The sequence below is a fragment of the Triturus cristatus genome, chromosome 7 (genome assembly GCF_964204655.1).
Source record: "Triturus cristatus chromosome 7, aTriCri1.1, whole genome shotgun sequence".
NCBI classification, from domain to species: domain Eukaryota; kingdom Metazoa; phylum Chordata; class Amphibia; order Caudata; family Salamandridae; genus Triturus; species Triturus cristatus.
In genome coordinates, this window is record NC_140590.1 from 324873245 (window position 1) to 324886699 (window position 13455).

Sequence of the window (13455 nt, forward strand, 5' to 3'; positions counted from 1 at the left end):
GCAGATTGCGTCCGATACTGGACCTCAGAATCTTGAACTTTTACCTGAAACAGGAGAAATTCAAGATGCTGACCCTTGCACAGGTTCTTCAAGCGTTGCAGCAAGGAGACTGGATGGTGTCGCTCGACTTGCAGGACGCGTACTTCCATGTCCCAATGCTGAAGTCGCACAGGAAGTATCTCCGTTTTACGTTTGGGTCGCAACATTACCAGTTTGCGGTCCTCCCGTTTGGTCTTACTACCGCACCTCGAGTCTTCAAGGAGGTGATGGCAGTGGTGGCTGCTCATCTCAGGAGGTCGGGGATTCCAGTTTTCCCCTACCTGGACGACTGGCTTCTGAAGGCAGAGTCCCCGGAGATGGTGCAGCGTCCTCTGCAGGTAACATCTCAGCTGTTATTCGACTTGGGTTTTTCGATAAATGTGCCCAAATCTCACCTGGTGCCCTCTCAACGCAACCTGTTTATAGGGGCAGTACTGGACACTACTGTGTGTCGAGCATTTCCTCCTCAAAGAATTCTCGACATACAGCAGATGGTCCCTTTATTCCACAATGGAGCGGTTGTTCCAGTTCTGAAGGTCCTTCGCCTGCTCGGTCTGTTCGCTTCCTGCATCCTGTTGGTCAGGCATGCACGCTGGCACATGAGGGCGCTCCAGTGGTGCCTCCGCAAGCAGTGGTATCAGCACAACGGAGATCTCAGGGAGTCGATCAGGATCTCCAGAGAAGCTGCAGCGGATCTATCTTGGTGGAGCGTGGAGGGCAACCTGTCTCAAGGAAAGCCCTTCCATCTACCTCCATCGGTGGCCACAGTGATAACGGATGCCTCCACCCTGGGGTGGGGCGCTCATATGGGGGATCTGGAGATCAAGGGTCTTTGGTCTCCAGAGGAAAGGTTGCTTCACATCAACCTTCTGGAATTGCGGGCGGTTCGTTTGGCGCTCAAGGCCTTCCTCCCTTCCCTTCGCGGTCGGTCGATTCAAGTCCTGACAGACAACACTACCGCGATGTGGTATGTCAACAAGCAGGGAGGAGTGGGGTCTCTTTGTTTATGCAGAGAGGCCTTACGTCTATGGTCCTGGGCTCAGGACCATCAGATTTGTCTGATGGGAAATCATCTGGCCGGGGTGCTGAACGTACGTGCAGACAGTCTGTCGGCAGTTCTCCGCCGATCACGAGTGGAGGCTCCATCCGGAGATGGTTCGTCACGTCTTTCGGACGTGGGGGACACCTCGGGTGGACCTGTTCGCCACCCGCGAGAACGTGCACTGCCCGTCATTATGCAGTCTCCAGTTTCCGATGCAGGGGGCGTTGGGGGACGCGTTTCAGTTTAGTTGGGGCTCACCACTCCTTTACGCGTTTCCTCCCATACCCTTGATTCCTCGGGTTCTGAGGAAGATTCGCCAAGACCGGGCCCAAGTCATATTGATCGCCCCGGATTGGCCAAGAAGGGTGTGGTACACAGATCTTCCCCACCTCTCCTCGTGCCCTCCGCTCCGTCTCCCTCTGAGGGCAGACCTCCTCTCGCAGTCGGAGGGGCAGGTTCTACACCCCCACCTCCAGAGCTTACACCTTCATGCCTGGAGATTGAACGGGGCAACCTGAGTTCATTCTCTCTCCCGCCTGATGTGGTGGATGTTATTTTATCGGCCAGGCGACACTCCACCAAGTCCATTTACTCATATAGGTGGTCTAAGTTTGTTAAATGGTGTGGAGAGAGATCCATTGACCCTTTAAAAGCCCATCTTTCTAATGTGCACCAGTTTGCTCTTTCCTTGGCTCAGCAGGGCTGTGCTGTGGCCACGGTCAAGGGCTATCTTTCGGCCTTATCGGCTTTTCTATGCCTTCCTGATCAACCGTCGCTGTTTAAATCTCCGGTTGTACTGAGGTTTATCAAGGGCCTTACAAACATGTTTCCTCCCACTCCCGTTTGTAATGCCACAGTGGGACCTCAATCTTGTCTTAACATTTCTGATGGGGTCCCCGTTTGAGCCTCTTCATAGCTGTCCTTTGAGGCTGTTGTCCTTTAAGGTGGTCTTTCTTGTAGCCATAACCTCGGCAAGGAGGGTGAGTAAGCTTCAGGCTCTTCGTTCTAAACCCCCTTTTCTTACATTACATGCTGAAAGGATGGTTTTCAGGACCAGGGCTGGTTTCCTGCCAAAAGTTGTTACTCCTTTTCATTTTGGGCAGTCTATTACTCTCCCTGTTTTTTATCCACCTCCTCATCCCTCCAAAGAGGAGGAAAGACTCCATCGCCTGGACCCAAAGAGGGCTGTGAGTTTTTATTTGGACAGAACGAAAGACTTTCGTCTGGATGATCAGCTCTTCGTTGGCTATGTTGGTCATTCGAAAGGAAGAGCGGTGCACAAGCGCACTTTGTCGAGATGGATTATCCTTACCATCAAGATCTGCTACACCCTGGCTGGTAAGACTCCTCCTGAGGGTATTAGAGCTCATTCAACTAGAGCTAAATCATCTACATCTGCTTTGGCCCAGGGTGTTCCTGTGGCAGATATTTGTAAAGCCGCGACTTGGGCCTCCCTCCATACTTTCGCAAAGCATTATTGCTTGGACTCTGAGATGAGGAGGGAGGGCCACTTTGCGCGCTCTGTCTTGCATGACTTTCTGGTATAGGAAGGTGGACACCCTCCTCCGGGAGTGGGGACTGCTGTGGGAATCTATTCACAAGGTGAGGAATCCACTGGCAGATGTATCCATCAGAAGAACAAGTTACTTACCTTCGGTAACGCTTTTTCTGGTGGATACAGTATCTGCCTGTGGATTCCTCACTGGCCCACCCGCCTCCCCATTGTCCACCTTTGTATACCTTAAAAGTTGTCTTGCTTGAGATGTTGTTATACTTTATTGTATATTGGTAGGAAATGCTTGTTTTATTTAGCTTTCCTTTTCTTTGTATACTACGTATATGTGGTTGTATATTGTATACTGTGTATACTTTGAGTCTGTCGTTGGTCCACCTGTTCGCCTCGGAGGCATGGAAAAAAATGGGAACTGACGTCATCACGCCGACTTGGTTCTCTTACGGCTCCGGTGACGTCATACGGAGTCGTTAGCGGAGCCAATGCATTATGACGTCGTCGGCGTGGAGTGTTGGGAAAAAAGTTCCGTGGAATGCTGGCGCAGGGGATATTCACAAGGTGAGGAATCCACAGGCAGATACTGTATCCACCAGAAAAAGCGTTACCGAAGGTAAGAAACTTGTTCTTCTGGTATAATCTCATTTCGCAGACCCACTACCGGGGTTGGTATTGCTTGGGTATGTAGTCTAAGGTAAGGAATCTATCACTAACGTGTCTCTTTCAGATGCACAAGTTACTTGTGTAACGATATATCTGTAAGAGACATTAGTTCGTGATAGATTCCTTACCGCCCGCCCATCCTCTCCCGTTCTGCGAACTGTTCTCTAGGGTTCAGGTCATCTTTCAGGGCCCTAGTTCTATTGCACCAGTAGTCTGTCTCTGGCATGGCTCTGCGTTCCTGGCGCGGAAAAGTCGTGTACAGAACTGACTTCAGCTTGCGTGGGCGTGTCTAAATAGTTCCGACTACGTCATCTCGGCGGCTACGACGCCAGCCACGTACGCGGAGCCACAAGACGACGCCTACCGACGCACAGGGATACTGCTGACGAAAACTTTCCGGATCCAGTCTGACGCCTGGGGATATTCTAAGGTAAGGAATCTATCACTAACGAATGTCTCTTACAGATATATCATTACACAAGTAAGTAACTTGTGCTACAAATGACCATTATGGAATGACAAGAATGCAGAGGGGGCTAATACCCTCTTGGATGAATTGGATGTGAAACAGTGCAGACAAGTTGGAGCTCCGAAAGTCTCTGTTCTGGTTAGATTGATAGCGTACTGTATGTCTAGGGATGGTGGAGGGAAGCATTTTGTGCATTTGGGAAGATGTTTACCAAACGTATAGGGTGGTGGATTTGTCTGGTGTCAAACTGTTCCTATAAAGCTCCAAGACGCTCAATCAGTTTGACATCTTGAGTTTTTGTTGCTCTTCTCTGCTTAAAAGGCAGTAATGTTGATTTCTCAGGAGACTCTTAACCACATATCAGCAATCAAGGACTCAGTATCATTTTGGTTTGTTCTGCAGACAGTACCTGCCACGCAATCCTTGTCCAACACCCCCTTACCATCACCAGATGCCCCCTCCTCATTCGGACACTGTGGAATTCTATCAGCGGCTATCAACAGAGACACTTTTCTTCATCTTCTATTACTTAGAGGTATGTTACCCTATGCATATCACTGCTGTCAGTTTCTTTTTGGAGCAGAAATGGAATGTGTGTTGCGCTGAGACATCAACAACCCTGTGACTTTAAACATCTTTCAGTTTAAAATTGAAAATGCACAAAAGGTTTACGTACTTGGAAGGAATTCCCATATATTTGTGACTCTAATAGACTTTTTAACGTCTTTAAAGTTGAATGTCCCAATCCTGCCACTCTAGGCTATTTGTGAAAGGTAGATGTGCCCTGAATAAAGTTTAAAACCTATCTAAAATATATATAGCATACTGAACTACAGTAATGTAATATTCCGTTTTGTGTGATTTCTTGTATACAACCGGAAAATACCAGCAGTTTCTCCTTTTTTGTATTTTTACCTCAAAATAAGAGGACCTGAAAAGGATTTTTAGGTCTGGCCTAGATACAGCTTTAAATTTCATGACCGTCTTATGTAATGAAAAAATACATTAATATATTCATAGAGCATCTTGAGATCAGTTGACTTGATCCATTAGTCTGTTAATTTGTCATTCATATTGCTCTTCCACCCTCTAGAGCATACAGCTTGGGGCAGTGGTGAGTCACCCCACTTTCAGCCATTTGCTCTTGTGCAACAAGTGACACAATGTTTCCAGCTCATGTTTGCATTCTCTTAAAGATAAGTCACTTCTGTGCCAGGGCTTCTCTGCCAATACCTTGCTTCACCAGTGCTTCACGTGTCCTTCTTTTTTTTCTTTACGTTCCCTTCTAGTTTTTTTTTCTTTTGATCCTTCTTTGTTAAATTTCTTCATGACAATTCTAAGCCAATAGTACCTTTTCTTGGTGCTTATTAGAAAAATATGTTTGAGGCATATGAGCTGCAGATTACACACTGTGCATAGATCGCCATCTGATGTTGGGCCCGGATGTTGCAGTTGTTTTTCTCTTGGAAAGTCTTTGAAAGTCACCAGGTATGTGACTACTCCTTTGGATCATATTGCGCATGGGCTTCGGCTCCATCCGCTGATTGTTTTTTTCCGCCATCGGGCTCGGATGTGTTCTTCGCGCTCCAGTTCGGAACTGTTCCAGTTTTCCTGTTCGGCGTGCAATCCTCCCCCCTTCGACGGTATTGTCTCGATCGCGTTCTCCAACACTCGACGCGACTCAACAATCTAAGTCTTCGATTCCGGTCGTCGACGAAGGCCTTCCGGCCTGCCTGGGCTCCAGTCCTGGCTGATGGAAAGGACGCCAGTTAAGAAGTGTCCTCGATGTGGGTCGAAGTTTCCCCACACCGATCGCCATGAGGTGTGCAACCTCTGCCTCTCCCCAGAACACGAGGCAAGGGACTGTCCAGCTTGCGCCTCCTTCCGATCGAAGAAGACGATCCAGGACTGACGAGCAAGGAGAACAATGGCTCACTCGTCGACTTCGATCCCCGACGACATCTTTGAAGAAGGCGTCGATGTCCTGGAACAACAGCACACCAAAGGCCTCGTCAGCGCCTCCGAAGCTGACGACTCCGACGTCGAGGACATCACTCCGGCACAGAGGGGCGTGAGTACAGAAGTCGACCCCGACCCTAAACCCCCCTCCGCGCCATTGAAAAAGGCTTCGGTCACACCTTCGGGCCTAGGTATGCACGAAAAAAAGACGGCTTCCCATACCTCGCTTTCGGGCCTGGTTAAGAAGCCCATCAAGCCTTCAGGCAGCTCGGGCTCGAGCCAGCCTATCCTCGGTACCGAAAAAACCTTACCGACAACGAAAAAGAAAACGCCCCTTTCCTCGTCAACACTGAAGCTCTCGGCACCGATAAAACCCTCGGAGCCAAGCAAGAAGCCGAAAAGCCTCGATTCCCAAACCTCGAAGTCAAAAGACACTGCTAAACCCCACAGTTCGAAACCAAGAACCAGTGCCGAATCGACGCCTAAAAAACCCACGGCTCCGACACCATCGGCACCGAAGGATCTGCCCCTTAGACTAACTGTTTCGACCCGATCCTTACCAAAAAACCCTCTTAAAGGATCCAAAGACTCGGCATTTGTCGCTTAGCACCAGAAAAAGATCACTGGACAAGCCTGCACCAGCTCCACCACCAAAAAGGAGAGACTTTGCCACCTCCCCTTTTTAGGATTCCTTCACCTCCTCCTCCACCTCCTCTTCCTCCCCCACCCCATCATTCTCCCACACTATCTCCAGATGAGGATGATGATGATGACATTATCTATGACACAGGGGACGGGGCAGACAACCAACAGGGGACCCTACTCCTACAGGCTCCCCAGACCCATGGGACGACTACATCTCAGACGTCCCTAACGTCCCGCAGGACGATCTTTACCCTTCTAGATCCTCCTCCCCAGAGGACACCATGGGCTTTAACCAGCTACTCCATAGGGCTGCCCACTACCACGGGGTTGATCTCCACACAGACCCCGTAGAGGAGGACTTCCTCTTAGATACATTTGACACTGCACACAGGTCCACCTCAATCCTGCCGATGCTTAAGGGGGTTATTAAGCACGCACCAGAGGTTTTTAAAGACCCAGTTAGGGCCAGGGTCATTAACCCACGCATTGAGGAAAAAATATAAAGCCGCCCCAACAGACCGACCCAAGGCCCCGCACCACTAGACTCCCTGGTGGTCTCCAATGCGAGGAAACGTGCCAATTCCCAGGCATCAGGTGAGGCTCCACCGCCAGATAAGGAGTCTAAACTCCTAGACGCCTCTGGCAAACGGACGGCGTCCCATGCGGTCAACATCTGGCATATCGCCAACACCCAAGCACTCCTAGCCAGATATGACAGAGCACATTATAATGAGCTGGAGTCAATCATGCAACACCTCCCTGACAGATATAAACATAAGGCCAACTAATTGATTCAAGAGGGTAAAAACATTTCCATCCGTTGTGCCCTTGATGCAGCTGACACCGCCTCCAGGGCAATAAATACCAGCACTCTTCTGCGTAGGCATGCCTGGCTACGCATCTCAGGTTTCAAACCTGAGGTTCAAAGCTCCATCCTCAACCACCCATTTGACAAGAAACATCGGTTTGGTCCTAATGTCGATATAGCCCTCGAAAATTGAAGGAGGACACAGACACGGCAAAATCTATGGGAGCCTTGCAGTCGCAAGCTCCCAGGCTCTCCTTTCGCCGTTCCTCCTTTAGAAGCAACACCAGAGGCTACTCCTCCGACAGTGCCTCCACTTCCTACAAAACCCCTACTCAGTCCACTTTCACTAGGGGTTATCAAAGAGGCAGTTACAGAGGTAACAACAACAAAGGCAGAGGCAAAACTAACACCTCCCGCTCTGCCTGCACCCCCACCCAGTGACTTCCCTACACTTCCCCCAGACTATTCCACTCCAGTCGGGGGCAGACTCCACAATTTCCTTCCTGTCTGGGCTACCATCACCTCAGTCAGATGGGTACAACAAATAATCCAATCAGGCTACTGTCTAGAGCTAACATCTACCCTCCCAACCATTCCACCCAAACAACGCCCAATGTCACAGGAACATTTGTCTCTTCTAAAGCAGGAGGTAATCTCCCTCCTACAAAAAAATGCAATAGAACCAGTTTCTGCCCACCAACAAAACAAGGGAGTTTACTCCCTAGATTTTCTCATACCAAAGAAGGACGGCTCTCTCTCAGGCCCATTCTGGACCTCAGACCCCTAAACCAATACATACACTCAGACCACTTTCACGTGGTCACACTCCAGCAGGTGCTTCTTCTGCTCTCTCAAAACGGCTTCCTAACCACCATAGACCTCAAGGACGCCTATTTCCACATTCCCGTTCACACCGCTCACAGGAAGTTTCTCAGATTAGTAGTGGACGGTCACCACTACCAATTCAAAGTACTCCCTTTTGGAGTCACCACTGCACCACAAGTGTTTACCAAGTGCCTAGCAGTAGTGGCAGCACACCTGAGAAGACAACACATCCACGTCTTCCCATATCTAGACGACTGGCTTATAAAAGCCAGCTCATACAACCAGTGTGTACATCACACTCATGCCACCATCCAACTACTTCACGACCTGGGCTTCACGGTAAACTACGCCAAGTCCCATCTGCATCCCTCCCACGTACAACAATACCTCGGTGCCACCATAGACACCTCAAAAGCGTTGGCCTACCCCAGCCCTGCCAGGATAGCAAGCATACAAGCACTTTGCGCCAAATTTCAACCTCAACACACTCTTCCAGCCCGAGAGTTTATGCAACTTATAGGGATGATTGCCTCTTGCATATTCATAGTACCTCATGCAAGACTCCAGATGTGTCCTCTCCAAGAGTGCCTAGCACGCCAATGGAACCAGGTTCAAGGTCAGCTAACAGATCTGGTGTTGGTAGACGGTCGTGCCCATCGCTCTCTGCAGTGGTGGACCACCAAAAACCTTTCCAAAGGGCGACCGTTCCTAGAGCCTGTTCCTCAAATAGTTCTAACAGCGGACGCATCGCTCTCCGGCTGGGGAGCTCATCTACTATATCACACCATGCAGGGCAAGTGCACACCTCAACAAAAGTTACTCCACATCAACCATCTGGAGTTACTGGCCATATTTCTAGCCCTGAAAGCCTTTCAAACACACGTCTCAGGCAAGGCTGTCTTAGTCCGCACAGACATGACAGCAATGTACTACATCCAAAAACAGGGCAGCACACACACTCTGCAGCTCTCTCAGCTAGCACAGACCATATGGGGGTGGGCCGTACCTCAAAACATTTTTCTCTTAGCACAACATGTCTCGGGAGTCCAAAACACCATTGCAAATCTGTTGAGCCGTCAAACTCAGCAAATCCACAAGTGTGAACTTCATCCACAAGTTCTTCAACCATTCTTTCAAACGTGGGGGCAACCACAAATAGACCTCTTCGCCACCCACGAAAACGCCAAATGCCCAAGCTTCGCCGCCAGATATCCAGACCCATTGTCCAAAGGCAATGCGATATGGATGAACTGGTCAGGCAGATTTGCGTACGCTTTTCCACCTCTCCCACTCATTCCATTAGTGGTGCGCAAACTACAGCAACATTCCCTAACTCTCATCCTAGTTGCTCCAACTTGGGCCAGACAACCGTGGTACACGACATTGCTGGAACTCTCTGTAGTTTTGCTCCAAAAATTCCCCCTCTCTCCACGCCTCTTAACCCAGAACCATGGAGAGATCAGACCCCCGGACCCAGCTCAGCTCAACCTTGAGATCTCGCTCCTGAAATCCTAGAATTTGGTTACCTTAATCTTCCCCCTGACTGTATGAACGTCATTAAAAAAGCTAGACGACCTACCACTAGAGCTTGCTACGCAGCCAAGTGGAAACGTTTCATGATTTATTGTCACAACAATAATGTCAATCCCTTAGATGTGTCTATCCAACACATCATAGGCTACTTACTACACCTACAAAGATGCAACCTAGCCTACATGTCTATTAGACTACACCTTGCTGCCATAGCAGCGTATCTACAAAATAGACAACATCTCTCACTCTTTAGAGTACCTGCCATAAAAGCCTTCATGGAAGGCCTCAAGAGAATAATTCCCCCTAGAGTGCCACCCTCACCGGTGTGAAACCTAAACATCTTTCTCACAAGACTAATGGGACCTCCATTTTAACCGCTACATAAATGTGAGCTTCAATTTTTAACATGGAAAACAGCTTTCCTTGTAGCCATTACTTCCCTCAGAAGGGTCAGTGAGCTAAAAGTACTCATCATTCAAGAACCTTTTCTGCAAATGCATCATAATAAGGTTGTTCTCCGCACTAATCCAAAATTCCTTCCTAAAGTCATTTCTCCCTTTCACCTCAATTAATCTGTGGAACTGCCCGTATTCTTCTCGCAGCCACAAACCATTGCAGAAAGAGCTCTACACACCCTAGACGTCAAAAGAGCTTTAATCTACTACATCGAGAAAACACAACCTTTTCGCAAGACCAAACAACTATTCGTGTCTTTCTCACCACCACACAAAGGCAACCCCATCTCCAAATCTGGGATAGCTAGGTGGATTGTTAGATGCATACAGGTTTGCTTCCACAAAGCAAAACGAACGCTATCTGTTCCCCCTAAAGCCCACTCTACACGTAAGATAGGGGCTTCCATGGCATTTTTAGGGAACATCCCCTTAGATGATATCTGCAAAGCAGCTACATGGTCTACACCGCGCACTTTCACTAAACACTATTGTGTAGATGTGCAAACTAAGCAACAAGCTAGTGTGGGCCAGGCTGTCCTCAAAACACTGTTTCAAACAACTGCAACAGATACTGGTGGTCGCCGCTAGGAGGGGGTACTGCTACACAAGGTATGCACAGTGTGTAATCTGCAGCTCATATGTCTCGAACGGAATATGCTACTTACCAGTATGCATCTGTTCTTGGCATGTAGAGCTGCAGATCTACATACGCCCACCCGCCTCCCCGGCTACCTTTATCTGTTCCAGTATTATCTTATTTAGAAACAGCACACATTGGCATCTTTCCTGTTTCTTACAAAGCTCCATCATTTCCCTGCTGGCGAAAAACAATCTGAGGATTGAGCCGAAGCCCATGCGCAATATGATCCAAAGGAGGAGTCACATACCTCGTGACTTCCAAAGACTTTCCAAGAGAAAAACAACTGCAACATCCGGGCCCAACACCAGATGGCGATCTATGCAGTGTGTAGATCTGCAGTTCTACATGCCAAGAACAGATGCATACTGGTAAGTTGCATATTCCTTTCTCGATGTGCATAAAAATCAAAAATGGTTAGTATACCTGTTCCAGGTACACTTCCCAGCTAGGAAGCACCAGTAGTGTCGTATTAACACTGTATTACAAGTGTTACTTTCTTCTTTAATTTTCATTACAAGCATGTGGTCTCTGCTTTTGGCATGTTTATCGAGCATTTCCTCACAATAGGAAATAAATATATACTTATCAGGCCAACTTGCCAAGATTAATCCTCTTGGCTTATCCAGTGCTTGTTAAAATCAAAATTCCAGGTCTTTTCCAGATATTAAGTAACAGGGTCATTGTTGAGTTTTGCAAATAGTGTTTTCCTCAGACCTTTCAACCTGTGTGCATGTTAATTCACCACTAAAAAAAAACAAAAGAAAACACACTGCATTAATAGCGTTTAGTTCTAGATTTATGGAAGTTTTTCCAGCATTGGATTTCTCGTAGATAGTTGGGGTTAAATTCAGCCTTGCTGCTGAGCTGGTAGTCTTACTGTAACACAAAAATAGCAGTATATTGTTAAACATAGCCAAAAAGACTGCAAACATTGTCGCATAAGTAGCCTACTCATCTAATTGACAAAAAAAATGTAAAAAAACTTCAACCAGTGAGGCAAGTGTTAAGTGAAGGCCCCATCGCCCCCCGCCCCCTAAAAGAGGCCACTATGCATTAGATTGCTACAACATGTAGGGTGCCTGTGAAATCTGCTAACATCTTGTTATATGGTGCCTACAAATATATTGGAACTGCGTATTTGGCCAACACAGACTTTCTAGGATAGAGATTTAGTCCACGTATACCATCAGTAAGTGTTGGTGGGTTTCAGTTGGCTCACAGTACCACATCCAGCCCCTAAACCAAAGAGGGTAACGGATGGTTTGAGGCATGTGTGCTGTAGGTATACATGCTTTCCATACTCCTGCCATCTAGTGTTGGATCCGGATGTTTGCAAGTTGTTTTTCTTCGAATACGTCTTTTCTAGTAATGAGGTAAGGTGACTCCTCCTTCGGTTATAGTGCGCATGGGCTCCATTGTTAGATTGTTTTTTTCCGCCATCGGGTTCGAACATGTATTGCTGAACTCTGAAAATTGTTCTTCGGGTTCCCCTCGGTGCGCAATCCACTCTACCCTTGACGGTATTGTTTCTGTACACGTTTCCACTTCTCCATGTATTGTTTCGCCATTGGAATCGACCTTCCTTCGGAAACTTTGTGGATGGCCTTGGAGGCCTAACCGCGCCCGGTTTGCGCTCTGTCAATGGATCGGACTCCACTTAAATTCTGTCTTCAGTGTCCCGTGAAGTAGCCGCACACCGACTCACACGAAGTGTGCAACTTGTGCTTATCTCCCGAGCTTGGAAGATAATGTGCATGGGCATCGACTCCATCCTCCGATTGTTTTTTACCGCCATCCGGTTCGGATGTAACTTCGGCTCCAGTTCGATACCGTGTTTCCAAACCTTTCGACACGCAAACCATCACAACTCTGCAGTATTGTTTTCATTCACGTGCCCTTCGACGTGCTAACTCAAAAATACTCTATTCCAGTCGTCGATGCGGGCCGTTGGGCCTATCGACGCCATTCGGACTTACGGCTAATGGAAAGGACTCCATTTAGAAAACTGCCCACAGTGTGGAGCTAAATTTCCACACACCGACCACCACAAGGTCTGCAACCTTTGTCTCTCGCCAGAACACGAGGAAAAAGATTACCAAGCCTGCGCCTACTTTTGATCCAAGAAGACTATCCGTGATCGCCGGGCTCAACAACACGTTATTGCGCAACAAGCAGCACCAGTGCCAGAAGACCTCTTCGATGAAGGCCCCGATGTTCCAGAGGCAGAAAATTCGGATGAGCTCGACATTGTATCTAAAACGATGACTACGACGCCGATAACCACATCACTCCAGGTCAACGAGTGAGTTCAACTGCCCCTGCCCCACCCGAGAAAAAGAAGGCTCAGGTCAAAACTTTGCCTAAAGGCCTTAGTCCCGACCGAAAGAAAACTTCAGAAGCCTCACCTCCAGGCCCGGGTACGAAGACAAAGGAAAAACCTTCCTGTGGGTTTGGACCGAGCAAGCTGCATATCGGTGCCCAAAAAACACAGCCGGTATCAAAATTGGAAATACATCCTACTCCTGTTAGCTCAAAAAAGGCCTCGGCATCGAGCTCTTTGGCACCGAAAGACCAAAAGGCCTTGGATCCGATCAAACCTTCACACCTATACACTCTCCTAGACTCTCTCCACACTCACCACCTCAGGATGATGATGATGATGATGACCTAGGGAACGGGGGTGGACATAATGACCCTGATGATGACACTGCTATACCACAGGACACATTGGCAGATTACAATGATCCTGCAGATCCTCCAGACCTTCCTGATCCAGAGGCATACCCAACATGGCCATCTCCCCCAGATGACAACATAGGGTTTAGTCAGCTTATTGATAGGGCTGCCCAATATCATGGCGTACAAAT

The 13455-nt window shown here is 48.2% G+C and overlaps 1 protein-coding gene across 7 annotated transcripts in view; it reads left to right on the forward strand.

Annotated features, from left to right (window-relative positions):
* CNOT3 (CCR4-NOT transcription complex subunit 3) overlaps window positions 1-13455 on the forward strand; it is a 1079590-nt gene that overhangs the window by 952947 nt on the left and 113188 nt on the right. For all 7 annotated transcript variants that reach the window (XM_085616418.1, XM_085616421.1, XM_085616419.1 and 4 more), the window contains one exon: window positions 4126-4258. In XM_085616418.1, the coding sequence (XP_085472544.1) occupies window positions 4126-4258 (133 nt within the window). The remainder of the gene's footprint in view (window positions 1-4125; window positions 4259-13455) is intronic.